The 25,138-nt window shown below is 45.6% G+C and overlaps 1 protein-coding gene across 1 annotated transcript in view; it reads right to left on the reverse strand.

Moving 5' to 3' along the window:
• Window positions 1–7,272: 7,272 nt before the first annotated feature.
• The window catches only part of LOC119442230 (protein fem-1 homolog CG6966), a 28,082-nt gene continuing 10,216 nt past the window's right edge, over window positions 7,273–25,138 (reverse strand). The window contains exons 5-8 of the mRNA XM_037707025.2: window positions 23,316–23,457; window positions 20,022–20,260; window positions 17,461–17,632; window positions 7,273–12,829 (exon numbers count right to left, since the gene is read on the reverse strand). Of these exons, the coding sequence (XP_037562953.1) occupies window positions 12,338–12,829; window positions 17,461–17,632; window positions 20,022–20,260; window positions 23,316–23,457 (1,045 nt within the window). The 3' untranslated portion in view covers window positions 7,273–12,337. The remainder of the gene's footprint in view (window positions 12,830–17,460; window positions 17,633–20,021; window positions 20,261–23,315; window positions 23,458–25,138) is intronic.

A 25,138-nucleotide genomic window follows, 5' to 3' on the forward strand; every position in this document is an offset into this window, starting at 1 on the left:
TCAGCTTATACTTATGTCCACTGCAGGACGAAGGCCTCTCCCTGCGATCTCCAATTACCCCTGTCTTGCGCTAGCTGATTCTAACCTGCGGTATATGCGGGTTATATTGCCACACCATGCTATCACTAAAGTTGCTCATACCTTGTCTTACATTCTTGACAAAGTTATTCCTCAGAATTTTGAGAATGACAGCCCACAAAAAAAGTGTAATGAAACAAAACGCCGACAGCGCATGTCTTTTATGTTAAATCTTCTCAGACTGAAATATTAATAGTGCGACAATAACAGAAACCTGAAAATTATGTAATTTTTTGGTGCGGCTGTGCACTACCTCAAGGATCGGTCCACGCAAGAGGCCACGTTTCTACCAGAAACCTCGCCTTCGTGCATAGCGTTCTCCCGGTAAACATTACGGTTACATAGGCTGCAGTTGCCGGGAAGCCTGAGAAGTAGTCAGGGATCCTTGAATGCTATCACGTTTCTCTCTTAAAGGTGAAGCTTAAGCGTCCTCCCAAGTTTTTAAACCTCAAGTTGCAAATATGTAGGAGCCTGGTTTCAACAGTCTGTATGCTTTTCAGCTGCGTAAAGGCAAATGCAGGAAGTATCCAAGATATGGTGGGAATTAATTCTTCGCCTCCACTTTATTGTCTCTTACAGGTGACATATATAGTACTATATGGTACGTCCGCCGTGCTAGGTCACGTTGTCTGTCTCTGGCTGGATGAGTGTTGCCATATAGTATCAGAGTAGGGGTGTGCAAATAGTCATTTTTGAGACCGAATTGAATACGAATCGAATAGTGCCAGAAGCGTATCGAATGTTGAATACTTTTCGGATAATGAACAACTCTTATCACAATTAATATAAAACAATGTTCACATCCTAGTAGTCTTAAAGTTAGCCAGTTTCTGTCATTACATAGTTCGTTATGAAGCATTATTTATCAAAAGCACAAATGGAGCATTAAGAGTGAACAAGCAGTTTCTTCGCATGCACAAGTCTCTTCAGAGTGTGCCTAAGTGATGTAGCCTGCTCCACTATGCATGTTTCATGTTTTATGCCCGTATGGGTAAGAATTTACCGTACTTTTGCTCCAATTTTTATTTTCATTTGGGAGCAGTTGACATTTTGAAATACATATTCGAAAAATATTCGCATTTACCAATAGTGACTATTTGAAGACCGAGTCGAATAGGACACTATTCAATTCATTATACCAATGTTTCGAATATTCGCACGCCCCCTAGCCAGTACAAGTGTGACGCTTGTTCTTGACGTGCCTTGAGAGGCACTTTCATTTGTTATGCCACAATTTATGCAAGCATTAATGCACAATTTGGGATTCACTACATTATCTTGTATTTGAACAGCACAAAACATTTTATTGTGGTAGTAATTATATGGACATTAAGGTACACAAATGCTGCAGCCGCTATCGTGCTGTTCTGCTCAATTAGCGGCGCGAAGTTGGAGTGGCGCCCTGTACCCGAGTGACGTCATGGCCAGGACGCCGCTCACTCCGGCTCGCTCGCCTGCCGCGCGGGCTCGTTTGTTTCGTGTATGCTCGGTGTATGGGGCATGCCAGCCGTACTTCCTGAATCATGTTTTGGCTGCTTTCTGCTGTCACGCCTAAAGTGCAGTCTCTTTTTCGAAAATGCGAGAATCGTGAAAATTTGTTGGTTGGATATCGAGGCTATATATAGTGGCAGGTGTTACTGCTTTTGCAACGCAGAGGTGCACCGTGTCTATTCGTAAACATTGTGTAAAAATGTTTGCAAATTCAGTATGAAAAATTTTAATTGTACGACGCTTTGCTTGAAACTTAACATTGCTTTAGTACTTATTTATGGCAGACTTTCCGTTTTACACGGAACAGCACTATTGGTATTTGGTGCCAACATTATATATAAATCAGTAATAGGATACTGCCTGCGAAGCTTTCGTCAAGCTTCCAATTGCTTTGTAGAGTTGTTCTACTCAAAGTGGCTGCTGCAGTAATGCGTAAAAACAAGAGTTAGGCGCGCATGTTCCACGAAAAAAATTTGCTACTACTTTCACCTTTCTCCGAAACAGCCACCTAGAAAAAGCAATCTACATGGCTGTTAACACGAGTGCGCTTCATGTATGTATAGCAATCACCTGAAAGAAAAGGTTCGTGGTTAATATCAAGAGCCAAGCAATTACATACCGTGCAATGTTTCATAGTGGCCTGAAGTGGTCTATATATGGATAATATGGTGACACCTCCCGCAACGGAAGCAACCGACAATCATTATGAAGTTATGAAGAGGCACGCATTGTTCGCGAAACCCTTCCGTTCACTACAACATAAAATTGAAACCGTGAAGGGGTCCTTTACAGCGCCAATTAGAATGGCTATAACATACTCGAGGCACTAGAGTGCAGCTTCGGCTGCCTGGAAAAGGCAGCTTCCGATAGGCAGCTTTGACATGCAACATCGTCACGCAACTACCGTCTGCATGACAATGTCTCGAACCACAATGGGGTTTATACAAACTGAGAACTATTCACTGCATCAGCCCATAGAAGACCCCATCGTATACCAGCCTCATAAACAAAAAACTATACCTATATGCGAGCCTCATATGAATTCACTTAATTTTTGACCTCGTCCTGTGAATGCTGATATTTTCTATGTGCGCCATACCACTATAGAATGAACCTTCAGCTTCTTGCTGGCTGTAGCCATAGGGTCTAAAATACATATTTCGCCCAAAAAGTTGCGCCGAGCAGCTGTGTCAGTTTCGCCAAGTAGATCGGTCAGAACGGTTCCCCAAGCAATAAGTGGCGCTAAGTTGTTCTACTGACTAAAGCGTGTAGCACTGAAAAGAGAATAAATATTAGTCCATGCCTTTTTGTGAGCGGCAAACAGCCTAAAGCCTCAATTAGCTTTACTTAAAATTACCAGGCTTAAAATTAACTGGTTAAGAACGGCTTAATTTTGAGCAGTTGAAAAAGCAAACGGTACTGGTAGAATCTATACTGATGTGTTGTGTAGTCGTCATGCTACTGCTGAACGTTTCTGTGAATAAATGCGAAAATTCAATATTTTGGCAATGAACAGCTCGTTATGAGCAAAAAAGATTTAGTGGGTATCAAGATAAATGTTGTAGAAGTCCTATATAGCCAGCGTTTCTTACATGATTGTGGTACCATGGCAAGTATGGCGCTTAACTAGATTGTTCTATGTTTTTGCGGTAATGCTTTTATCATCCACGTCAGCTACCGCTGCAGAGTGTAGAACTGCGCACGAAAAACTCACACCGCTCCGGACTGACCTCCGTTGGCCGGCACTGTAACGTTGCCTTTTAGAAATATATTGTTGTCTAGAAAATAAGCTCTTTCAATAAATTTTGACGAACCAAGACATCGCCAAAATATATTTGAGATGCCTGTCATAAGTGCAGCAGCATGGGAAACGATAGAGAACAAACGGAAACGTTGCAGAAGGCGCCCGGACGCAGCCCGAACTGTAGCAGACGACAAGCGCCAATCCTTGCCATGACGTCATGCGAGCGGCGCTCGCAGCGCCACTTTTGTTCGTTCTCGGTGCTAATAGTGCGTGTGCAGCTCGCTCATAGGGTGTTAAGACAGCCTCCTGAGATGCGGAGTGCATTTGGCTGCAACAATGACAAAGCCAAGTTGATGCACTATCAACACTACGCTCAATCACCTCGGTGGGAGAGCCAGGGCACTTTGTGCCTTCCCCTGCTGGCAGGAACATTGTGTGCACGCCACTATAAGCACACTACTGTTTCTGATGAGCTGCTGTGTGCATGCACTGCTCCGAGCTGAACGGGCAGTTAAAGTCAAGCTAACCTTATTTAATAATCGTATTTCACTGGGCGCTGACTAACGCCAATGGTTGCCCGTCAATCTCATCTTGTGCACCACCAAAGCGCAATGCCTGTAACGCCACTAGCAAAGCTCCTTATTACGGCAGCATTGTGAGATGCCTATGGTAGCTACTAGGGCACTATTCCTAGGAGTTGCGACATGTTGGCATAAGGCAACTGCCTTATGCCAACATGTCGCACCCGCGTTTTGTTTGAACGCTGTCTGAGAAGTTTAAGCGCAACACTAAACTTTGCTATCACTGTCGCTATTGCTATCGCAACCCTTTGGGGAAAACTGCCAAATTTTTTTTACTATATGGCCCATAAATTACAGACCTTATATTATGGCTATGGTTCGAAAGAATATGTCAACAAAATCTAATTGTAGCTGACTTCATGAAGAAGTTAGTCGACTGTGTTTTCCCAATGACAATGAAAAAACTGACTCGGGAGCATGGAGCCCCCTCTAAAGCGTCATTACCATAATTCTATTAACCTTTTTTTTTTTTTTAATGGGGTTTTACGTGCCAAAACCAGTTCTGATTATGAGGCACGCCGTAGTGGAGGTCTCCGGATTAATTTTGACCACCTGGGGTTCTTTAACGTGCACTACAACGCAAGCACACGGGCGTTTTTGCATTTCGCCTCCATCGAAATGCGGCCGCCGGGGCCGGGATTCGATCCCGCGATCTCGTGCTCAGCAGCGCAACGCCTTAGCTGACTAAGCCACCCCGGCGGGTCATAGTTCTATTAACCATATACAGTATAGACCACTTATAGTGCAGACCGTTTATAGTGCAGAACTGGCTACAACACGGCCTTTTCTGACTCCCATTTACCCTCCCATAGAACTCCATGTATATGCATACCACTTACAGTGTAGCCGCGTAAGACGAAATACCGGTTATAATGCGGCTTCCGCGGGAAAATCTTGCCGACAAGGGCGGCAGGGAGCACGTTTCTCAACAAGTGCGTGCTCCCGGCCGGAGTATGCATTATTCAATGCAATCAAACTATCGTTAATTTGGACTTATTTGGCCGCACATCGGTTAATTCGGACTACTTTCGGAGCTTGGTGAGCGAGGAGCGCCGCAAATGTGCGACGCAAAAGAGCAGAGCAAGAACGGCGCTAGCGTCCAACCAAAACGAAGCGGCGGAGTCCGCATCGCCACAGCCATCAGTTGAAATCGTACGTGAATCGCAGCAACACCAGAATGCTTCGAGCGTATTTGTGTCCTTAAAAAGCCTGTATTCTTGTGTTTACTGCCGCGCATAACACCGCGTTGGCTGCGGGCTTTCGTAACTGCGTAGTCGTCATCCACGATCGCATTGACAGCAGCCTCGGTTTTCTCCGCAGCGGTTGCGGCGAACTGTAGTTTCGTTTTTACTCGGTACGCGCGTCGGCCGCGTGCCTAAAAACTGCGTAGTCGTGATCGATGATCACACAGCGACTGCGGTTTCGACTGCCCCCCAGTTGTTGCAGCGAATGGTAGTTAATTCGTCCAGACTCGGTGCGTGCGTCGGGCACATGCCTTCAGCACCGCAAAGTCGCCATCCATAACCGCGTCGATAGCGGTCACGGTTTTTTCTGCAGCGGTTGCGGCAAACAGATGTTTCGTGTTGACTCGGTGCAAAGCTGTCGAGCTTGAAGAGCACCGGCTACATCGCGATAGTACAAAGCGTGTCTACATGCTTGGTCTACATGTTTTGCATACGTGCAGGGCTTGAAAATCGTTGTTGTGGTTACAGTGCGGTACTGCTTATAGTGCAGATATTCGCGACTCCGGCGACTTACGTTATAAGTATATATATATATATATATATATATATATATATATATCAAAGCTGGTCGGGCCCCAGCTCCCCCCCCCCCCCTCCCTCCCCTGGAGAAAAATGAAAACTTTCGACCTACGAGTTTCACTATGCCACCACTGCCACAAAGCACGCTGGCAGTAGTAGTTCTCGGTAAACTTAAAGGAAACTATGGTAAGAAACGAGTTCGTACCATCAAAAACCCACTTAGCCCTCAAGATAAGAAAGCCAGGTAGGTGAGAATAAAATTACAAGAGGAGTGGGGTTCAGAAAATGCACTGTGCAACATCCCTCTAAAATTCACTGAATGAACAATGAAATTGTTCTTAGCATTCCCCTCAATGTTGCCTTGAACTGAAATACAGCTGGAAAGCGTCAAAAACTACTGTTATCATGCACTCCGAGTGGGATAAAATTGGGTCTATTACTATTTTGACACTGAAGCAGAGGGCAAGACAATGGTGAAACACACAACAGGCAACAGCAGCACCAGCATGAGAGAGAAAGAGAGAGAGAGAAGGCCACGTAATATGGAAAGCATGCAACAGCCAAGCCCGTACAGTGGAAAACACTCGGCAAGAAAGGACAAATGCAAGGATCTAGAGTGGCATGTCACATAGGCACTGAGCAAATCCAGAAATGCAAGCTGAAGGGTAAGCACAAGCTGCTGCAGGCTAATGAGAACATGAGGTTTTCCTATGTAACCCAGCAAACAACAAACAAACCAGGGAAACCTCAGCCTGGAGCCAACGTTTTGACAAAGGGAACCCTTCACAGAACCCTGATCAAGATAAGTCCCTTTGTCATAACACTGGCTGCCAGGCTGAGGTTCTTGTTCGTCCACTGCCGATCGCTTCAAATCTCGCAAATTCCTGTGAACGCTTTTTGTTTTGGGCACACTGATCATGTCAACTGGAGTTGTACAGCGGCCAACAAGAAAATCTAGCAGCAGTTCATTTTTGATGCCTTTGGCCATGCATACAGCATCTGCAACCATTTACGACATGAGTAGGTAGCAGTTGGTGCATTTTCATAGTACATGGAAATGCTACAGGTTATGATTAACTTTTGCCCAAGCTTATGTCACATGGCAGTGTGAAAAAGTCTACACATTCTTTTTTGCATTATATTCACCATGGTGTGTCAGGTTACAATTGTTTACGAGAATAGCTTTACTGCAATCAACTTCTGCAGTGTTTGGAAAGTTCATGCCTTATGTAGAACTGAACTAGCCAACTTCATGACAATAAAGGTCCACTCACATGCTTGAGGTGCAGTTGTAAAACCATCTGCCAGCCCAATGCAAGGAAAATATTGATATGACAAACTGGAAACGCAGCGTGCAATAGGCCTCTGGGAGGGCCTCCCAAGTGTAATGTCGCAGTCCAACTATGTACCATGCTCTACAACTCGACTTTAAACTCTTTTTTTGCTTTCTGTGTTCAAACAAGGCTAAGGAGGAGACTTTTGCAGCTCCAATTATTCCAGCAGAACAAAGATGTTTTCTAACTCCCCATGATTTAAGCATCCCACCATTCCAATGCAGAAACAAACACATAATGCTCCTAATTTTTATTTTTTATTTTTTGTTGGGGACAACAAGAAGAAAAAAATCAAAATTACAGTCGTGAAAGAGCAAGTCTAAAATGTGTCTAAAGCGTATGTACAATCAAAATAATGTAAACATAATCACTTCCATGTCCAATCCAACATACTGCTCCAGTGCGTCCAGTGTAACATATCCTTTACAGCATCTTGCATCAGAACCTGGCATGAAACTGAATTTGCACTCTTTTTCTCTTCCTCTGCTGTCGTTTTAAAGCTGAACTTAAAAGCCTGCAGTATAAACTTTTCGGAGATTTGCAGAACGAAAGCTGCCTCCCTAATGTGCTAAGTAAACAGTCTGCAAGTATTTCAATCCTCTCCAAGAAACAAGTGAGACAGACAAGCAAGCACAAGACATAACTGCACTTTAAAATTCTTTGTTACAGTGAGAGCTTGTAGTAGCATGCCAAGAAACATTTGGGCATGGTGGCCGAGGTCTTGAGCCTTTGCCACTGTGTGCACATGACCTGTGCCACCACGCAGACGTGTCGCAGCTTGCAACAGGTACAGCAAAAGACGTGACAATGTCCGCACCTTTAATGGCCTAATATTGAAGCAAGCAGTGGCACTAGCAGGGTGCAGTTTGTAGAGAAGAGGAAATAAATTATGATCATCGCCTCCACGCTGTGCATTCTGGTTTCCCAACACTGGTGGGAGTTCTCTGCGCATGCCAGTCAGATGATGTGTATATGTACAGACCAGGAAATGAACTAAGCATATGTCTTAAGAAAACCATCTGAGAAACAGCAGTTTACAGTCAAATTTCATGGTAAATACTCTCAGCAGTGTGATGAAGTGAGGCAGCTGTGTGGGAAGCTTTGGTGATCATAAACAGCTGGACATATAATTCACTAAATTAAGTTTATGCTTTATTTGCCTAGGTTAGCATGTGGATGTCCGCTAACATGCACACTGCATACTTTTAGTAGAGCGTTTTGAAGTATGTTACATCCAAGCAAAAAAAAAAAAAAAAAAACATTGCACTTGCTTACATCAGCATAAAGATGCAGTCGTCCAATCAGATTGGGCAGTTGTCTACAGCAACGGTTTAAAACAGGTCCTACTCATTCAAGCTGCAGTTCTTTTTGTTAAGCCTTTCAGAAATGAGCAATGTTTGTTAATGTGGCTTGTCTGACTGATGAACAGACTTAGCACCCAGTTTATATATCAACTCATTCCAGGTCTTAGAGTAGAGTGTGGGCACTCATGTATTTGATGGTTTGTTTCTTTCATTGGCGATGCCTTCAGACAACTACATTCCTAGCTTTCATGCATGGTTATGGAAAAAGCATCTGTTTCAAACAAGTTTCCCCCTCCAGTATTTAAAACATACAAATTCATGCTAGCCTAACGTACAGGTTGAAGTATGTGCAAGAAATTTGCAGCTAGTAACAGTGGCTACAGTGGTGCCACATCACAGTTTATTACTGTATATTAGGGGTGTACGAATAGCAGTTTTTGAGATTAAATTGAATAATGCCAATAGCGAACTGAGTATTTTTCAAATAGTTCGAAAATAATGTACAGCCCTCCCCCCAAACCAATAATAGAAAACAATTTTAACATCCTGGTTTTCACAATAGAAAGTTTGTCATTACACTGCACATTATAAAGCATGCTTTATTAAAAGCACAAAGGGAGAATTTGGAACAATTAAACACATTATTTGCAAACTCGGGGTTCTTCAGAGAATATGTGGTCATGCATTAAATCATCTAAAGTTTATAAAGGTAACCTTGCGGACCAATTAATATCTGTGTATACTGTCACGACCAGACATTGCATGCCTGCAGCAACAGCAGCGTGATAAAAGGCACCTTTTCCTTAGTTCAAAATGCAGCGGCAGATAATGCCACTATTGAATAAAGTACGTTGCAATGAAACATATTCCGATTTAATCTGATAAGAGGACACAGGTGCTGTACATATAAAAGGACCAAATAATTGTCACTGCCAAATGCCGGGTCTAAACAACATTTTATGGCGATTAATTGTACTTAGCCAGGTAGGTCTTGCTCATTGAGCGAAGCCGAGTGCTCTAGTACGTTATGTCCACTGTGAATGAGCGAAAAATAACGCGCTTTTGCTTAAATTTCATGTTTGATCATGTACAGTCAGTGACGTAAAGTATTAGAAAAATATTAGTATTTTCAAATAGTGACTATTCGATTCAAGGACCTAATCGAATTATGACTATTTGGTCGAATAGCACATTATTCGAAAGTTTCGAATATTTGGACACCCCTACTGTATATGATGTGAAGACCAATATTGATGACCAGTTACTTTGATGCATGTACCACAATTTAATGAAGACAATTAAAACCATGCATCACGTTTTCTTTTCACAGGCGCAGTTTACACCTCATCGGCATCGCAACAGCTGCCAAAACATCCTGCAAAACAGCAGACTCTTTTGTCTCTGCAGTTTAGATTACATAGAAAATGAGATTACGAGCAACTGCAAGAAGCTTCTAACGCCACTTCCCTGCTCATATCACAGCCTATTTTCCCCTGCAGCCAACTCTCGGTATTTCCTTAGCGGTTGACAGTAGCCCATTCAGTACTTTAACCAAAATGAAGTCGTTCTGAGCATCAGCAGTCCAATAGAAAGATGCGCAATGGTGGCAAGGGCACAACTGTTGCCTCTGATACAATGGTAGGAATACCATAAATTCTCAAACACAGCTCAAACAAATCTTTATGCAAGTATATTACAAACAAATCTCCCGACTCCTTAGTACGTTTATGTGCATTGTTGAACCACACAGTGCTTTTTCAATCACAAGATTAACTGAAAAGTAAATCACTGGAAAGGTTTCTTGTATCAACCATCACCTTAACAGTTCGTGAAACTGTTTATTATAATTTTGCAACAGCTATATGACCTCACTACAGCGTCTGACAGGTTTGGTAAATGGGTTCAGGATCAGAAAGTGCCAACATATTTTCTATTAAGTATTACTACCCTTCAATGTAATCATCTGTGAATGCAATCCACTTCCATGAATGAACGTACATACCCCTACAACCTTGAAAAAGCTATGTCAGCTCGCTTGTCACATAGTCTACTTTCTTAAAGCAAAATAAGTGGGTAATGTCTTATTGCTCAACCTTCAGAAATTAGCTGCAAAAGGCTCTTACAATGTTTTCAGGTACACTTGGCTGAGGCAGCTGCTTGCCATCCCAGATGTCTGCATCTACACTTCCAAGATATGGAACACGTGTCTTTAGTATGATTGTTAAGCTCAATGGCAATTGCATTAAATATAACAAAACATGTTGGCACTTTGATTCCAAACCATTTTACCAAACTTCATTGCAAGAAGCACTTGACCTTGGCAATATTTAAACTATAAAACAAAAATGAAGCACACAAGACGAGCTAACCGCACAACTCTGATGCTCCAACATGCACTAGGTGGCACAACAGTAATTTTACATCTTCTCAAAAGCTCACTGTCAAAAAGAGCAAGCTGGACCCACTTATTGAGATTTTCGAATACAACACTGAGGTATTTTTTTTTCTTAAAAGCCAAATAAATGCAGTGTACAAGAAAATAAGATGTGACATAATGCATACCCTGATTGATACTGTGACGAAGCATAAGCAACACTATCTTTGACAACAACAGTGTCTGATAAGCAGCGGCTTTGGTGTAAATTTCACTTCAAACCAAACTGCCATATCTGCACGAATGTAGAGAGACTTGCCCCCCCATTTTTAAAAAATTCTGCAAACCCAACCACCAGGTGAGAAAAGCTTTGCAGAAAAGCCAACTTCTCTTGTCCTACGAAAAATTGCAGGTGCACAGGAAGTGCGCAGCTGTCTGCAGTGACAAGAGACTGCAACGGAGCCACTGTGCAACTGCAATGGTGAATCTGGCCCCTTGGATTGGTGCATCATTTCCGTGTTAGCGTGTTTCAGCACTGAGAAAAATGCAATCCGTTACTGCAATGTGTGCAAGCAGCAGATCATTCACAGGTGTATTGCTACAGCAAACTGCATGCCCTGCTGTCCTTGAACGTTCTAAACTCATATATGCAGTTATATTATGTATTGTTAGTTCTCATTGTATGTCATAATAGCATAAATTTTGTTTAGTCCTCCCAAAGGTCCTCCCACATACTCGTGCAAATATGGCATTTTACACCTAGTGCTGACATATGTTGCATAAACTTTTGCTTGCAAGCAATCTTCATAAATGCTATTGTTGCATGCGAATAACCATGTGATCTATAACAAAAGAACATGGCTATAATGAGCACACGGAACCAGAAAGAACGAGAAGCTTCAGCAATGCACATTACCATCAGTTTAATATTTTCTTAAAAGTTTTTCTCTCCTATGACATTTGCAAGTCGTTCTCATTCATGACTACATCTAAGCTTCCTGCCAGTTCATCAGTTAAATATCACTGGCAGTGGCAATTGGTGTGCTTCTGGAGAAACCGGAGATTTCAACAATTAGTTGGCATCTTTCTGTCAGAAAAACTGTCGCATTCAGATGAATAGCCATTTTGCATCACCGGATTGTCATGAGGCTTCTTTCTTTGTCTTTTTTAATTATTTTACATTTAAAGAGATCCTGGTTATCACAATGTCAGGAGTTTGTGATATGCCCTTCTCCTTGGCCACGTCTGCCAGGCTAGCTGGGCAGCTTCTCACCTCTTCACCATGGCACACAGAGCTCTCAGAAATTCCATTGGCTATGGGCTTTATAACAAGCAGTGGAATGAGAACAACTGAGAGCCCCTCGGAGAAGTTTTGCAAAGTTATGTATTACAAGCCCAAGAAGGCAACTCACTAAGCACACACACAAAAAAAATTATCGTGCAGCACACCCAGTAACTGCTTTCAAAACATCTTTTTCACCACAATAAGGAGCCTGACTTCTGCCTCCACAGTAAAATAGCCACACAAAGACCCTGGCAGTCTCCCATGCAATTCTATGAACCTAGGACTGGTTGGGGAAAAGAAAGTGACTCGTACAGAACGGACGAGGAGAGGCGGTAAGGAAGGGGAAGGAGGGTAATGGCAACACACGTGCCCTGCCACATTGTTCAATGGCTTTGGATGAAGCTCTCCAGCTGGTGTGGCACCAGTCCTTGGAAGGGCAGCTGAAAGCGCACAATGGCACGTGCACACAGACACTGCAGGCCAGTGTAACGAAGAGGGCTACAATCCACCAGCATGGGCGCATAGTCCAAGGGTGTGCGACCGGTGGCATCGGTGTGGTCTAGGTGTGCGCCGCGGGCCAGGAGCGCAAGGGCTGCAGCTCGTGAGCATGGTTTGCTGCGCGCCGCTACATGCAAGGGTGTACGCCGGTCGTGGTCGGTGGCATTGGGGTCGGCTCCAAGTTCGAGTAGTAGACGCACAAGAGGTGGAGCAGGGAAAGCCTCCTGGCAGACGGCACCCAAAGCCTGGCGGCTGGCTGGCGGCGCACGACCACATGCTAAGTGCAGACATGTCTCTCCGCGTGGGCCTCGCAGATCTAAGTGCACTAGCCGGTACGCAGCACGTCGGAAGGCCTCTTCCTCCACGCTGCTCTGCGACTGAGAGAGAAACAGTGAATGTCAAAAAAACGAAGCACAGTCCACAACATTTATCAGCAGATGCACGTACATGTTTTTACTTCAGTCTGCTCGTGTTCCTCAATCAAAGTGGCAGTGATATAGCACCTGACCATATCAAGAAACATCCCTTCCTTTTTACTTCACATCTACTGTACAGTGCGGAATATAGGTTCAGGTTTTTTCCAAAAAATATTACTAAAATGTCACCCCTGTGGGGGTCTTCCCCAAACCGTAGCACGTATAATCGCAGCTACGTAGGGTTCAGGCGAATAAGGCAACAAGCGAGTCAACTCAACGTTTATTGCTGTGGGCAATAAACACACTTGCAGAGGGAAGTCCGCTCTGTATATTAAGTAATAAAATAGGCTTGCCTCGTCGCGTGTGGTAGTCACACAAACGAGGTCACTCACGGGTTGCAGCGGGTATATCCGTATGGGCAGGTAGGTGTAGCGAGGTCAGAGACCCCGGGGGTCTCTCGGTCGCGCTCTTCTATACCTTTTTACCTTTTCGCGAGGGGTATGTCCTCCTCGCCCGTCGGATACTTTCCCTCTTCCCGCGCGGGCACGTGCGTCGCGAGAGGCGAGCGAGAACCGGGAGAGGGCAAAGTGCATCTCTCCCGTGTCCGCCCGGCTCCCACTGCGCGCGCTGCGCTTGCACGAGATGTCCGCCCGGCTCACGCAGAGTGCGCTACGTGCGCAAGTGACGGCGAGCACCCGCGGGAGAAGGTGGCGGCGTGTGCTCCCCACACCCCTCAACTTATATACCGGTCCTTGGCACAATCTCAATTGTCGTCTGGCAACATGTGGGAGCCGCAGACCTTTTGGCATCCGCATCATTATCGCCTCTATGCTGACCTGCGCCCGACGCTGTTCGACCGACGCCATCTTCCCTTTTTGTGCAGCTATCATTCCTGGATTTAAGTTCACGACCACCTGCAAAATGGGTACTGGTACTCGACGTCAGTTCGTCGCGGCATTTTAAGATGAAGGTGATAGAATATGCTGAAGTTATCAGGAACATGTCTGCCCAGAGGCACTTTGGCGTCTCAAAAAAAAAAAAAGCATCCTATACTGGAGGACGCAGAAAGGCAAGTTGTCTGCGTGCAACACGTGGAAGACGTCCTTTCGCGGGCACCACGCGGTGCACCCTGAGCTCGAAGACAAGGTGGGGGATTCCATCCGCAAGCATCACGCCAGATCAGTGACATCAGAACTCATCCGCATCAAAGCTATCGAGCTTGCCCGTGAATCAGGACTAACAAGGAGGAAAGTTTAAGGGCTCCATTTACAGTAAAACACCGGCAATATGATCACGGCTGGTATGAATTTTGGCGTGATATGAATTCGTAACATTTTCCGGCCGAAATATATTGCTCATTTATAGAAAAAAATCAACTGTTCTGAATGCGTTGCCAAACCGCTGCAGATCATACGAACACGTAAGCAGCAGCGGTGGCCAAACCTGCGGAGTGACCAGCACAGACAAGCCAGCACAGCGGGATCTGAGGGGGATCCATAGTCGCCAAGCAACCAGCTACGTCACGCGGCTATGCAATCTCTCATTGGTTCCCCCGTCGAGCGCACCGGGCCACATCACAGCCTAGCTGATGCTTTGACCAGCGATAAAGACGAGGACCGCTGCAGCAGCCCCGACGGCCAAAACACTCCCTACACTCGATGTGCTGAGGCGTTCAGTGGCATGCGAAAACATTCGTGAGATCACGTTGCGCGGACTTTTACGCCTTCCAGAAGGTGATCGCCGACGATTTGGGCAAGAAGCAAACGCACACGGATAGTAGAATCCGTTGATAATTTTCCAAGAACTGCAAAAAAAAAAAAAAAAAATCGTGGTTTCGCCCGAGAGGTGAAGCAACGATTGCAATTCCAAATTAGTAGACAGCTGTACAAAGTAAGGATAGTAGATTTACCGGACGTATAAACTTGTGAACATTCGCTTAATAACTAAATTAACAAGTATGGCCGGCTGCGCAGGCCGCCCCTCGCCACTGTGGCCACATAGGTGTCGCAGGCTTGGCGCTTGCTGCCCGACGATATGGTGGTGTGGGAATTCAAGAAATGTTGCATCATCAACTCCTTGGACGGCACCGGCACATGTTGTGGGACGTAGCCAGTGAGAAGCGGTCGTCTTCAGATGAAAGTAAAGACATCTCGAACGAATGAGCAGTGACGGCACTGTGAATAAAACAAAGTTTTGTGCCTAATAATTTTTATGTTGACTTCTTTGCTTCAAGGTAAGGGGTCGACCTACATAAAGCCTTGACCTACATTCCGCATTATACGGTACTTTGTGTGCTTTATACTATTTTATACAAGGCCTCATTTGTGCTGTCCTCCAAAAGGAGAACAAAGGCAATACAGTCGAGTTTACATCGAATCACGCCGTATATCGAACATTTTTGAACACCGTAATGTTACAATGAGAATATATAGCAAAAAGTACGGTTACATCAAACAAAAATAGCAGCCGCTATAGATATATCGAACTTCAGGCAGCGCAAAACTACCCCAGAAGTTGGCTTTCCTGCACAGCGAGCGCCGTATACGGGACCGGCGACCGCGCCAGCCGTTGTTACCCCCCCCCCCCAGACAAAGTGGTTTACCCCAACTGCAAGCGTGTGGCGCTGCTTTCGCTCTCTCGGACAGCGACCCCCCCCAGAAAAAGTTGTTCGACTACTCTCTCTCTCTCTTTCACTCATGACTACGTGCACCTGCATGCAATCGGCTCGATTGCTTCAGTGTTCTGTCATTCGTGAAGTTGCAAAATTGTGCGTGTAGTCGCGTCCTCGGAACGCAGCGCTCGTCCGCTTCGTAAAAGATGGCTGCCGGCAGAACCTGCCAATATCCGCAAAGCTAGAAATCATCAGAAGAGTTGAATGTGGAGAAAAGAAGTCGGATGTCACCGCAGCATACAGCATCCCAAGAAGTACACCGAGTACGATACTGAAAAATAAGGCCGTTACGGCTAAGGCGGACAAGAGACCAGGTGATACCGGCGCCCAACGAGTATACACGGCTGCATTTGAAGACGTGGAGGCAGCAGTGTACAAGTGGCTCATGGATGTTAGGTCGCAAAAATTCCCGATTTCTGGCCCCGTAATTGAACAGAAAGTGAATGATTGATTTCGCTTTCCCTTCTGAACAGACCCGACTTCAAAGGCGGCTCAGGTTGGCTGCAGCGTATTAAAGAGCGTCACAGCATTGTAGGCCGGGCTGTCACCGGTAAAGTCGTGCTGAGCTAAGGCAGAAGATTCTGCTTACTCGTTGATCATTGCTCTGCGCATCATTGTAAGGTAAGTGTTAGCAATGTCAAGCTTCGTTTCCTGCCGCTGAACACAACCTCGGTGCTGCAGCCCTTAGACTAAGGTGTCATTCGTGCACTGAAGGCAGGCTATAGAAATCGCCTTGTGCAACGGCTTTTGCTAAACCTTTGCACTGGCTGGGAGTTGAAAATTGACCTCCTGGGTGCAATAACGATGCTGAATGCATCATTGACTGACGTCAAAAAAGAAACTTCAGAATTGCTTCCCTCACTGTGGAGACTCTGTGTGTGTTTCTGGCGCGGCTGGCACAAGCTCATCCAAAAATTGCGATGAACCAATTGAGGAACTTGATATTTGTTTAGCCAGCTGTCTGAGTTCCTGGGTGCCGTTTGTGATGGGACTGCAGCGACAGAGTTCGTCACCATCGACGACCATGTTGCAGCCACTGGAGAGCTCGCTGACGAAGACATCGTTGCCGATCTGGCTAGTAATCTTGCCGGCAACAGTAACTGCGAGGACCCAACCAGTTCCGACCCACCCACGTGTTCCAATGCACTTCATGCACTGAGCGTTGTTCGCCGCCACTGCGCGTCCATAGAAGGCTGTGGGCTCAGCTTTTCCCGAGTCACTCGACAATGTTGAAAAGTGTATGCTCAACAATGCTTTAAAAAGGAAAAAGCAGAAGATTGGCGACAATTTCTCGCGCTAATATGCCCGCCACACATGCATTTAGGAAGTAAAGAACACTTTTTTAATGAGGTGCGTTTTGTACGTCCTTCTTCTTTCTGGGGTTTTAAGTCTTTAAATGTTCTATATCGAATTACTCGATATATCGAACTAATTCCTGTTTTTTTGCGAGTTCGATATATGCGGGTTTGACTGTATTTTATAACGTTCCATTTCTTTTTTTCATTCTTTTCCCCCTTTGTCATTGGCCGAGATGCGACTCACGTACTGTGTGATAATAAAAGAATAGAAATTGAAATGGAATGTTACAAAATGTGGGCCCAAAATTAGCAACATTTCTCAAAAGCTCACAATCTTTTGTTGCTGTTAGTTTCTTTTATACTAGTCTCACCTTAAGCACGCGCGTTTGCGTTTGTGTGTGAAAGGCCGGTTAAGCATTCCAAAATTAACTGTATTTATCAGCCTAGTGTTCTCTACAACAGTGAGATGGACTGGGTTGTATAAATGTTTATCAATAGAAGTGTTCAGTTCTACTTGGGGCAACAGGACAAAATGAGGTGTTTCACTGAATGCCGGTTACACAAATAATATTAGACATCTAAACTTCAGAGATTTCAGTACTCATGAATGTAAAAGGCCCAACCTGCAGCCGACACAGGAGAGCTGCTAGCTGCAGTGCAATAACCAACGTGCGCTGGACACCCTCAGCTGGTTCTGGCATGTGGCGTCCAGCAGACACAAGCTCCGTCACAGCACGCTCGAAGACAGCAAGAACATCTCCAAACTCAACAGGGGCCAGCTGGCGTCGCGATGGCCTATGGGAATCCAAAAGGAAGGCAAACATTGGGTGAAGTCATAGGTCTCCCCCTTGCACACGCAGTCACAGCCTCACAGAATACATGGTACACTCCTGTATAAGGAAGCAACTCACTCTCCTGAAAATACAGTAAACCCTTGTTAACTGTAACTCTGATATATCAAAATATTGGTTACAGTGGCAAAATTTTGCCCGGTGCAGCATCAACTCCATAAGTTTCTCAGCCTTTATCTCAAAGTTCTTGCACCAGACCATGGATGTCTCGAAATCTCAATTGCAAAAATACCACGGAAAAGTCACTACTGAAAGGTTTCCATACTTGGTATGCAGCAGCAATATCCCCCAAAAGTATAACAGAATTCTGTCACAATGGCAACCCTTATTATTAGCATCAATGAACCTCGGCACGTGCCTCGTGGTTGTGTCTAGTTGTGCCAGATTGTGGTATCTCAAGCATGAGAGGCCTTAACAACACTCCCAGTGAAACACGCCTCTACTTAGCAGCATGCCGGCCAAGGTCACACCAGAGAGAACCGACACCCAACCATTGCTATTTTGCGCTATGGTCCAATGCGTGCGAGTTGCCCTAGGCAATGGGGCAGCATTGCTTGCACTCTCTTTTCACCTGGCAGATGCAAGCGAGGTGCCAATCTTGCTAGTCGAGCCACAAGCCGTGCTCCAACTGATTCTTCTCCCCTTCTGTCTAGCTCACGCATACTTCCTGAGCTGGTTTAGGTCGCACGAGCGCGGCTATCAGCTGTTGCCACAACGCATGCCCACAAGTGTGCGGCGAGCGAGCGCTTTTACGTTTGATGAAGGCACAAACTTGACGCACTCTTTTCAGTGCACCCAAACTGTAAGCCAACATGCTGCTGGCTAGCCATGGTAGAGCACAATGTAGTAGATGTCTGTTCTAGCAGATCCGGCGTGAGATAAGACATGTTATATGCCCACGCTGGGAGCGTCAAAGCATGCCGAACGCCACTGGTTGCATTGGCTGCACCTTAACGCTAGACTGTGAAGCATCCACTTCCGCGCCATGCGCGCATATAGTTTCCGCTGAGACTGTGACTTGTAAGAACTCTTGCTTCATGCTCATGCGATGGTGAGACGAAAACAGCACACGTGCTTGCTAAAGGTGTGACCAGTTTCCCACAATTCAAGTTCAGTTTTTTAAGTCAAATTATTCGGAATGCTACAGACATTAACAGCATCAACTTTTTGCATGCCTGGAACCGGTTATGAACTCCTCGAATAACTGGCTTCATCTTGCATTAGGATCAATCATCTGACTCAATACCAAGAGCGCTGTCTCAGCACAGTGCTAGAAAATGCTGTTGCCCATAAGTGCCGATGTGCCTGGTGTCGATGCATGTCAAAGTGATCGACCGAGAATATTACTGGCGCCATTTTGCAAAGGCTGAATGTGGTTGATACTCAGTCAGCGGGCTATATCTGCCATTTCGCTTATCAAATATGTTTCCTATTTTTACAGTTTTAGGTTAACTGGGTTACTGTAACTATCACTGTATCTGAGGGTGAGAGACACTAAAGACGAAAAGAGTTGATCTGTGTTTATTCAACTATAATGACATCAACGATGTCAATCGAATTATCTAATGGGTCAAATCAAAAGAGGCACAAAAACCACCCAAACACCACCTGCTGCTTCACTTGGTATATTTACTTGATTCTAACACGCCTCAAAACCTATAGCGCGCACATAGTTTTCATGGGTTCAAAGTAGAAAACTAACCTTCAAGTTACATCAGAGCTCATTATGACATTAATGTAGAAATGATTTAGAGCACCTAAACAAAATAGAAATCCAACGTGCACCAGATTCTTTACCAAGGAAAATGTAGCATGCCTCCTATTCTGGCAATCAGGAAACATTAAAGAAGTGATGTTTACCTCCATTGAATAAAATTTACACTTCATGTCCGTCATCATCACATTCAGATAGCACTTATAACGCTATCTAAGGACCATCACATGTCGTCTCCCAACAATGCATTGCATGTTTGATATCCCGCATTTATCAAACAACTCCACGAGGATCACAAACAGGATGGCGGCCCATGACTAGACCAACCACTTTGAAATTCACACATCACACCGTCGTACTGGCACTGTAGTTTCGGTGCCAAATTAAAATAATGTAAGTGTGACATTGACATTCTCTTGTAGTGAACAACCTCTTACCGCAAAATTAACAAAAATAAATGTTTTCACTGAATATTTTATATGAGTCTAAACTTATTTAGTGTTTATATTTAGTGTCCCTTTAAGCACTGTCAAGAATGAAATGAAGTGGACATGTTCACCACAGTGCCAAAGCATAGCAGCTGGCGAACAGCATATTTAATTGAGAACACGCTGCTGACCTTGCAGGCCTGGCCTCAGCCATCATGAAACAGAAAAGCTCTGCAAAGGACAGCAGGCTACTTTGAGTCATGGGGTTGAACGGTTCAAGGCAGCGCTGCTGCATGTCCAGTGCATAGAGCCAGAGGGCCACACAGCGGTTGAAGTCCCCAAGATCCGCATACACAGCGCCACGGTAACGAATGTAGTACGCCGTGTCTGGGTGCGCAGGACCCAACACACGCTCTCTCACCAGGAGGGCCTGCAAACGAGATGGTTCAGAGGATCTCACAATTAGTTGGTCTATTTTCCGTAAAAGCGAAATACAGTGCTAATGTTCAAATGTGCTCACAGTACGTTCACATGAACAAGCACAGAAAAATGACTATACACATATATCCAGCTGCCGACAGATTTTCCGGACCTCGCGGACCGAAAAACTCGTTCACCCAAAAAAATAAAATTTATTAGGCTTAGGGTGGTATAAAAATATCTAATAATGCCCTGCCTTACTACACTTTGAGGCGATAGGATTTTCTTGAATTAGCGCAAGACTGACGTCCTCTCCGTATACAGTCTACAAAAGCATCACCGTGTTGGCGACCTCCGTTGGCGGAGATCGCCATGGAGATCGAAACGATCCTCGTTAATTCGCACCACTTGGCTCTTGCGAAGGCACAGGAGGTGGCGCCGATCACACAAATGCAAAGCCGCACAAACACAGACCAAGATGAGATGTCTCCGAGATACACCTGCTCTGTAGACGCACTACAGTAGGTCGTGGGACACACCACGTGCAAAATAGCATCCGAAAAAAAAAAAAAAAAAAAAAAAACTGATCCTGCATTAGGTGGTTTTGACGATAGTGCTGGCAAAAAAAAAGAAAGAAAGAAAAAAGAAAGATCCCCTGAAGCGTTTGTCAGCTAAGGAAGAGCGAGCATGGCCTCCGAGACTCAAGGATAGTGCACTCTCTCTCTCTTGATAGCGTGCGCCTCCCAATCTTGGAGGCTACAGAGCAGGCCATTGGCAGCCAAGCCTGGCCAAGCCAACAGAGAATCTAACATGGCGGAATCCAAGATAGGGTGGCCAACGAGCGATTTAGTCCGGAAAATCAAACTTTGGGGCCTAAATTCGTCTGAAAAATCGGCTGCAAAATTGCATTAGTTCAACGGATACCCTGATGGCGCATTTATGAAGTCCGTAATATCCAACAAGTCCGAATTCTTGGAGTCCAAAAAAATCTGTCGGCGACTGTATATATTGCTTTCCCAAAACACAGATGCTTTCCTCCTCTTTTCTGTGCACGGCATGCAGGCGCGTTTATAATTAAAGAATATGTACTAGGCCTCGTTATTGATCTCACGTATGAGACATGCATGGCGGGCGAAATGAGGGCTCAAATCACCACAGCAATGTCAGAAGCAGCTCTGAATGGCAATCGGCCATATAAACTTGTAAACATTCGCTTACTAACTAAATTACCAAGCACGGTGCCACGCGCGCACAGGTAAACATGAACACATCTCGCTCGATGACCCCAACTCGGTGTCAACACGCTGGAATGAGAAGGCGCGGCAATAGCAGCGAGCGAATTGACCTCCGTGCCGTCTCGCTTCAATGCGAACTAAACGTCGAAAGCACAGCGCACACGACTCTACAGGCACTAGTTGCACTTTGCCCACATCCCAGATGAGGCCCGCGCGGGCGCGCACTTTGTGCACGGTGCAGATTGCTTTCAAGATATGGCGGCCGCGCCGCGCCGCAGCCGCTGTTGTCAACATGATGCCAACGTCTCGTCGTATGGGGAAAATGACAACCCGCTAGACACACTGACTCCGGCGACTGCTTTGAAAGTAATGGATCCTTTTGACCTCGTCTTAAAAGTTATCAGAGCCCACAACAATGACATTGCGATGGCTCTTTTAACGGACTGTGAGACTCGCATAACGCCTTTGCTTGCCAAGAAGTGTAAGAAATCCAGGCTTTCCGACTTTTGGAAATAAAACTTCCGGTAAGCGCAAGCTTGCCAAGTTTGCCAACTTTGTCATAAATATGCAATGAAATTGCGATAATTCAAACCGCTTCATTGCGACGGTGCATGTGCCACAATATGAGTGTTTCGCGAACGACCGGGCACGCGCGTTGAGTTAGGCGTCTGCCGCGATGTACGAAAAATGCTGTAACAGCGGCGCGAAATGCATTCTCTTGTGAAGTTGACACTTTATTGACCGCCTTCGGTACGTCTCAACCATTGCCCCCACGCCATCGCAAAGATTTCCTGGACAATGGTTTCGGCTTCGTTCGCAGCTTTGCCGTTTGGCGTACGTATACATACATACTAATTTTGCGTCAACAAAGTTCCACCACAACGAAATTTTTCGCGTGTCCCGTGAATTTCGTTGTACCAGGACTCAACTGTATTTCCCTCTCTTTTTCCAAGGACACCGTACAGCAGGGCGATTGTAAAATCGGGTGATAGAGACCACAAGGCTGAAGAAAAAAGAAAAACAATGAGCAGACCGCCACATGGTCCTGCTAAATAAAGCACATGACATTGAACCATTCAGCATCTAAGGTGTAAAGTCATTTCAAAATTTGAAAAAATTTACCGACGATTACAATACTCCCTAATGCGAATTTTGAGCACAGCTGTTTAGGTGTCTCGAATTCGCGATATACTGTGGCAAAAAATTTCATTCTGAACGACAGGGTCCTCTCGACGGCGGTGCTGAGCCTCTGCTCAGGCAGTTCGTTTAGCAGCAGCGGCAGACGAAGCGTTTCCACCGGTTGCATCGCTATTTGTTCAGAAAGAAAGTGTGAACATAGGAACACGTGGTTCGTACATTCTCTAGTGGTGGCGGGAGGCAAAGTAGCACATGCGCAGTGGGTCCGAAGCCCACGCCAGTGATTTCTTTCCGTCCTCCCTGCATGCCTGGTCGCCGCTGGTACTCCACTTTCTTTCTCACCCTTGTGCCATACTCTCTTCCACCACTTCCTGCTTCATGGTTCCACTGCACCCTTTTACTCTGCTTCCCTCCTCGCGCTCTTCGCTATCGCAGTCTTTCATCTCCCGCTGCGCTCCGGCTTCACTTTTATCCTTTGCTGTGCTTGTTCGCTTGGTTACGTGGGACAAAGCCAATGCTCGCCGCAGGAACGGGCACCTAGAAGCTGTGCCCACAAAGAGATGCACCTCAATTGTTTGATATAGACAATTAAGAATAATCCCCACATCACTTCTTTTTCGACTCGGCCATAGATTTCGCAAATCACTACACAAGTACCCAGAATTCTGAAGCTCGAACTTCTAGCTTCCTGACCTGCATGCGCATTTGGTCTGGCTCGCAGAGAAGGTCATCCAGGTCAGCTGGGGAGCTGGCTTCCATTGCATGGCCATAGGCAGCAGTAGATGGCCTCAAAGGCTTGGGCAGTGGAGGGTCAAGGCAGCGCTCTTCCAGGGCCCTGCATACAACAATGTAGGTGTGCAAAATACTACTGTATAAGGTCTACCATTGACCACTGCACTAGCTTTGTGCAATGTCAAATGGCAGTGGGAAATACTGGGTTGATGCCAACCAAGCAGTTGTGCACACAAACCTATAGAATCCTTCGTCAAAGTAAGCGATTCTTTTGGAACGGTGAACTGGTGAAAGAAGAACGCCATTCAAACAGCGCCGCAGTTCACAAATATTTAACTTGTTCTTTATTATATTCTTCTTTCTTTCTTCATCTCAAATACTATAAATACAGTCGAAACCTGCTATACTGAACCCGTTTACATCGACTCAATCCTTCTATAGAACAAATTCTCACACCGTAATGTTACAACGAGAATATATAGCAAAATATATGGTTACAATGAACAAAAGTAGCAGCCATTACCGGTATATTGAACTTCAAACAGTGTGAAACTCCCTAGAAGTTGGCTTTCCTGAGCGGTGCCCTCCTCATGCTCTCTTCATTATCACCATCATTCATCCCCCGTTGCGCTCCACATTCGCTATTTCACCCTTCGCTCTTCTCTTTCTCTCAGTTACACCGACACGCAACGCAGGAATAGGTGCCTAAAAAAAAATTAAATTATGGGGTTTTACGTGCCAAAATCACGATCTGATTATGAGGCACACATTAGTGGGGGACTCCGGAAATTTGGACCACCTGGGGTTCTTTTAACGTGCACCTAAATCTAAGTACACAGGTGTTTTCGCATTTCGCCCCCATCGAAATGCGGCCGCCGTGGCCGATTACGGAGTCGAGCGCGGAGATAAATGAAATCTGATGTCACCGTAGCATCTGGGTTGACATTAAGAAAGAAAAAATCTAAAACTGCTTCCATCATGCCGGTTTCCGCGGTGCCAATGACATCAGTGGAAAGTGTTAGAGTCCAACGAAGCCATCGCCAGCTTTCGCAATGTTTCGACTGAGTTGTCAGCTTTTTCAGAAGCCGTTGACGGGTCCACGGTCAACAAGATTGTGTCGGCGGACCAATGCGCTGAACACAACTTCATCACCGACATCGTGAATCAGACACGAGTGAAGGGAACAGTGGATCCTGTGCTCGTCTGCTCTAACGTGCGTTCGTCCTGTACCGGCGCATCTGAGTGAATGTGGAAGGCTACAGCCTCAGCTGCTCTGAGTGCTTGGATAACGTGGAAAAATGTGTGCTCTTGAGGCAATGAAGATACAGTGGAATCTCGATGATACCGATCACGGCTAATACGAATTTCCGGATGATACAAATTTTTCTGTGGTTCTGGCCAAGCCCCATTACTTTGCAACGTGCTAGAGAACGGTTGTTACGAATCGATTTTCGACCCACGTCGGTTGATACGAATAAACGCCGCCTCACCGATGGCCGCGAAAGAGAACAGCGCGCAGTTACGCGCTTTCTCCCTTTCTCTTTTGGTGCGGAAGCAGCGCCGAACAGGGCGGAGGCCGCGACTGGGTGCGAAGAGTTTGAAGCGGTGGCGCTTTTGTTGCTTTTGTGCTTTCCCCCACACAGGCGTGGGGAAGCGCGGCCGCCGCAGCGAGCAAAGGTTTGTGCGGTCTGTCGCTTCAACGGAAACTGAGCGGCGTAAGCACAGCGCATACAAAGGTCAGAGCCATGTGGAGGTCGCTTTCAAGATACGGTGCGCGCGACAAC

This window comes from Dermacentor silvarum, chromosome 2, assembly GCF_013339745.2.
Source record: "Dermacentor silvarum isolate Dsil-2018 chromosome 2, BIME_Dsil_1.4, whole genome shotgun sequence".
NCBI lineage: Eukaryota > Metazoa > Arthropoda > Arachnida > Ixodida > Ixodidae > Dermacentor > Dermacentor silvarum.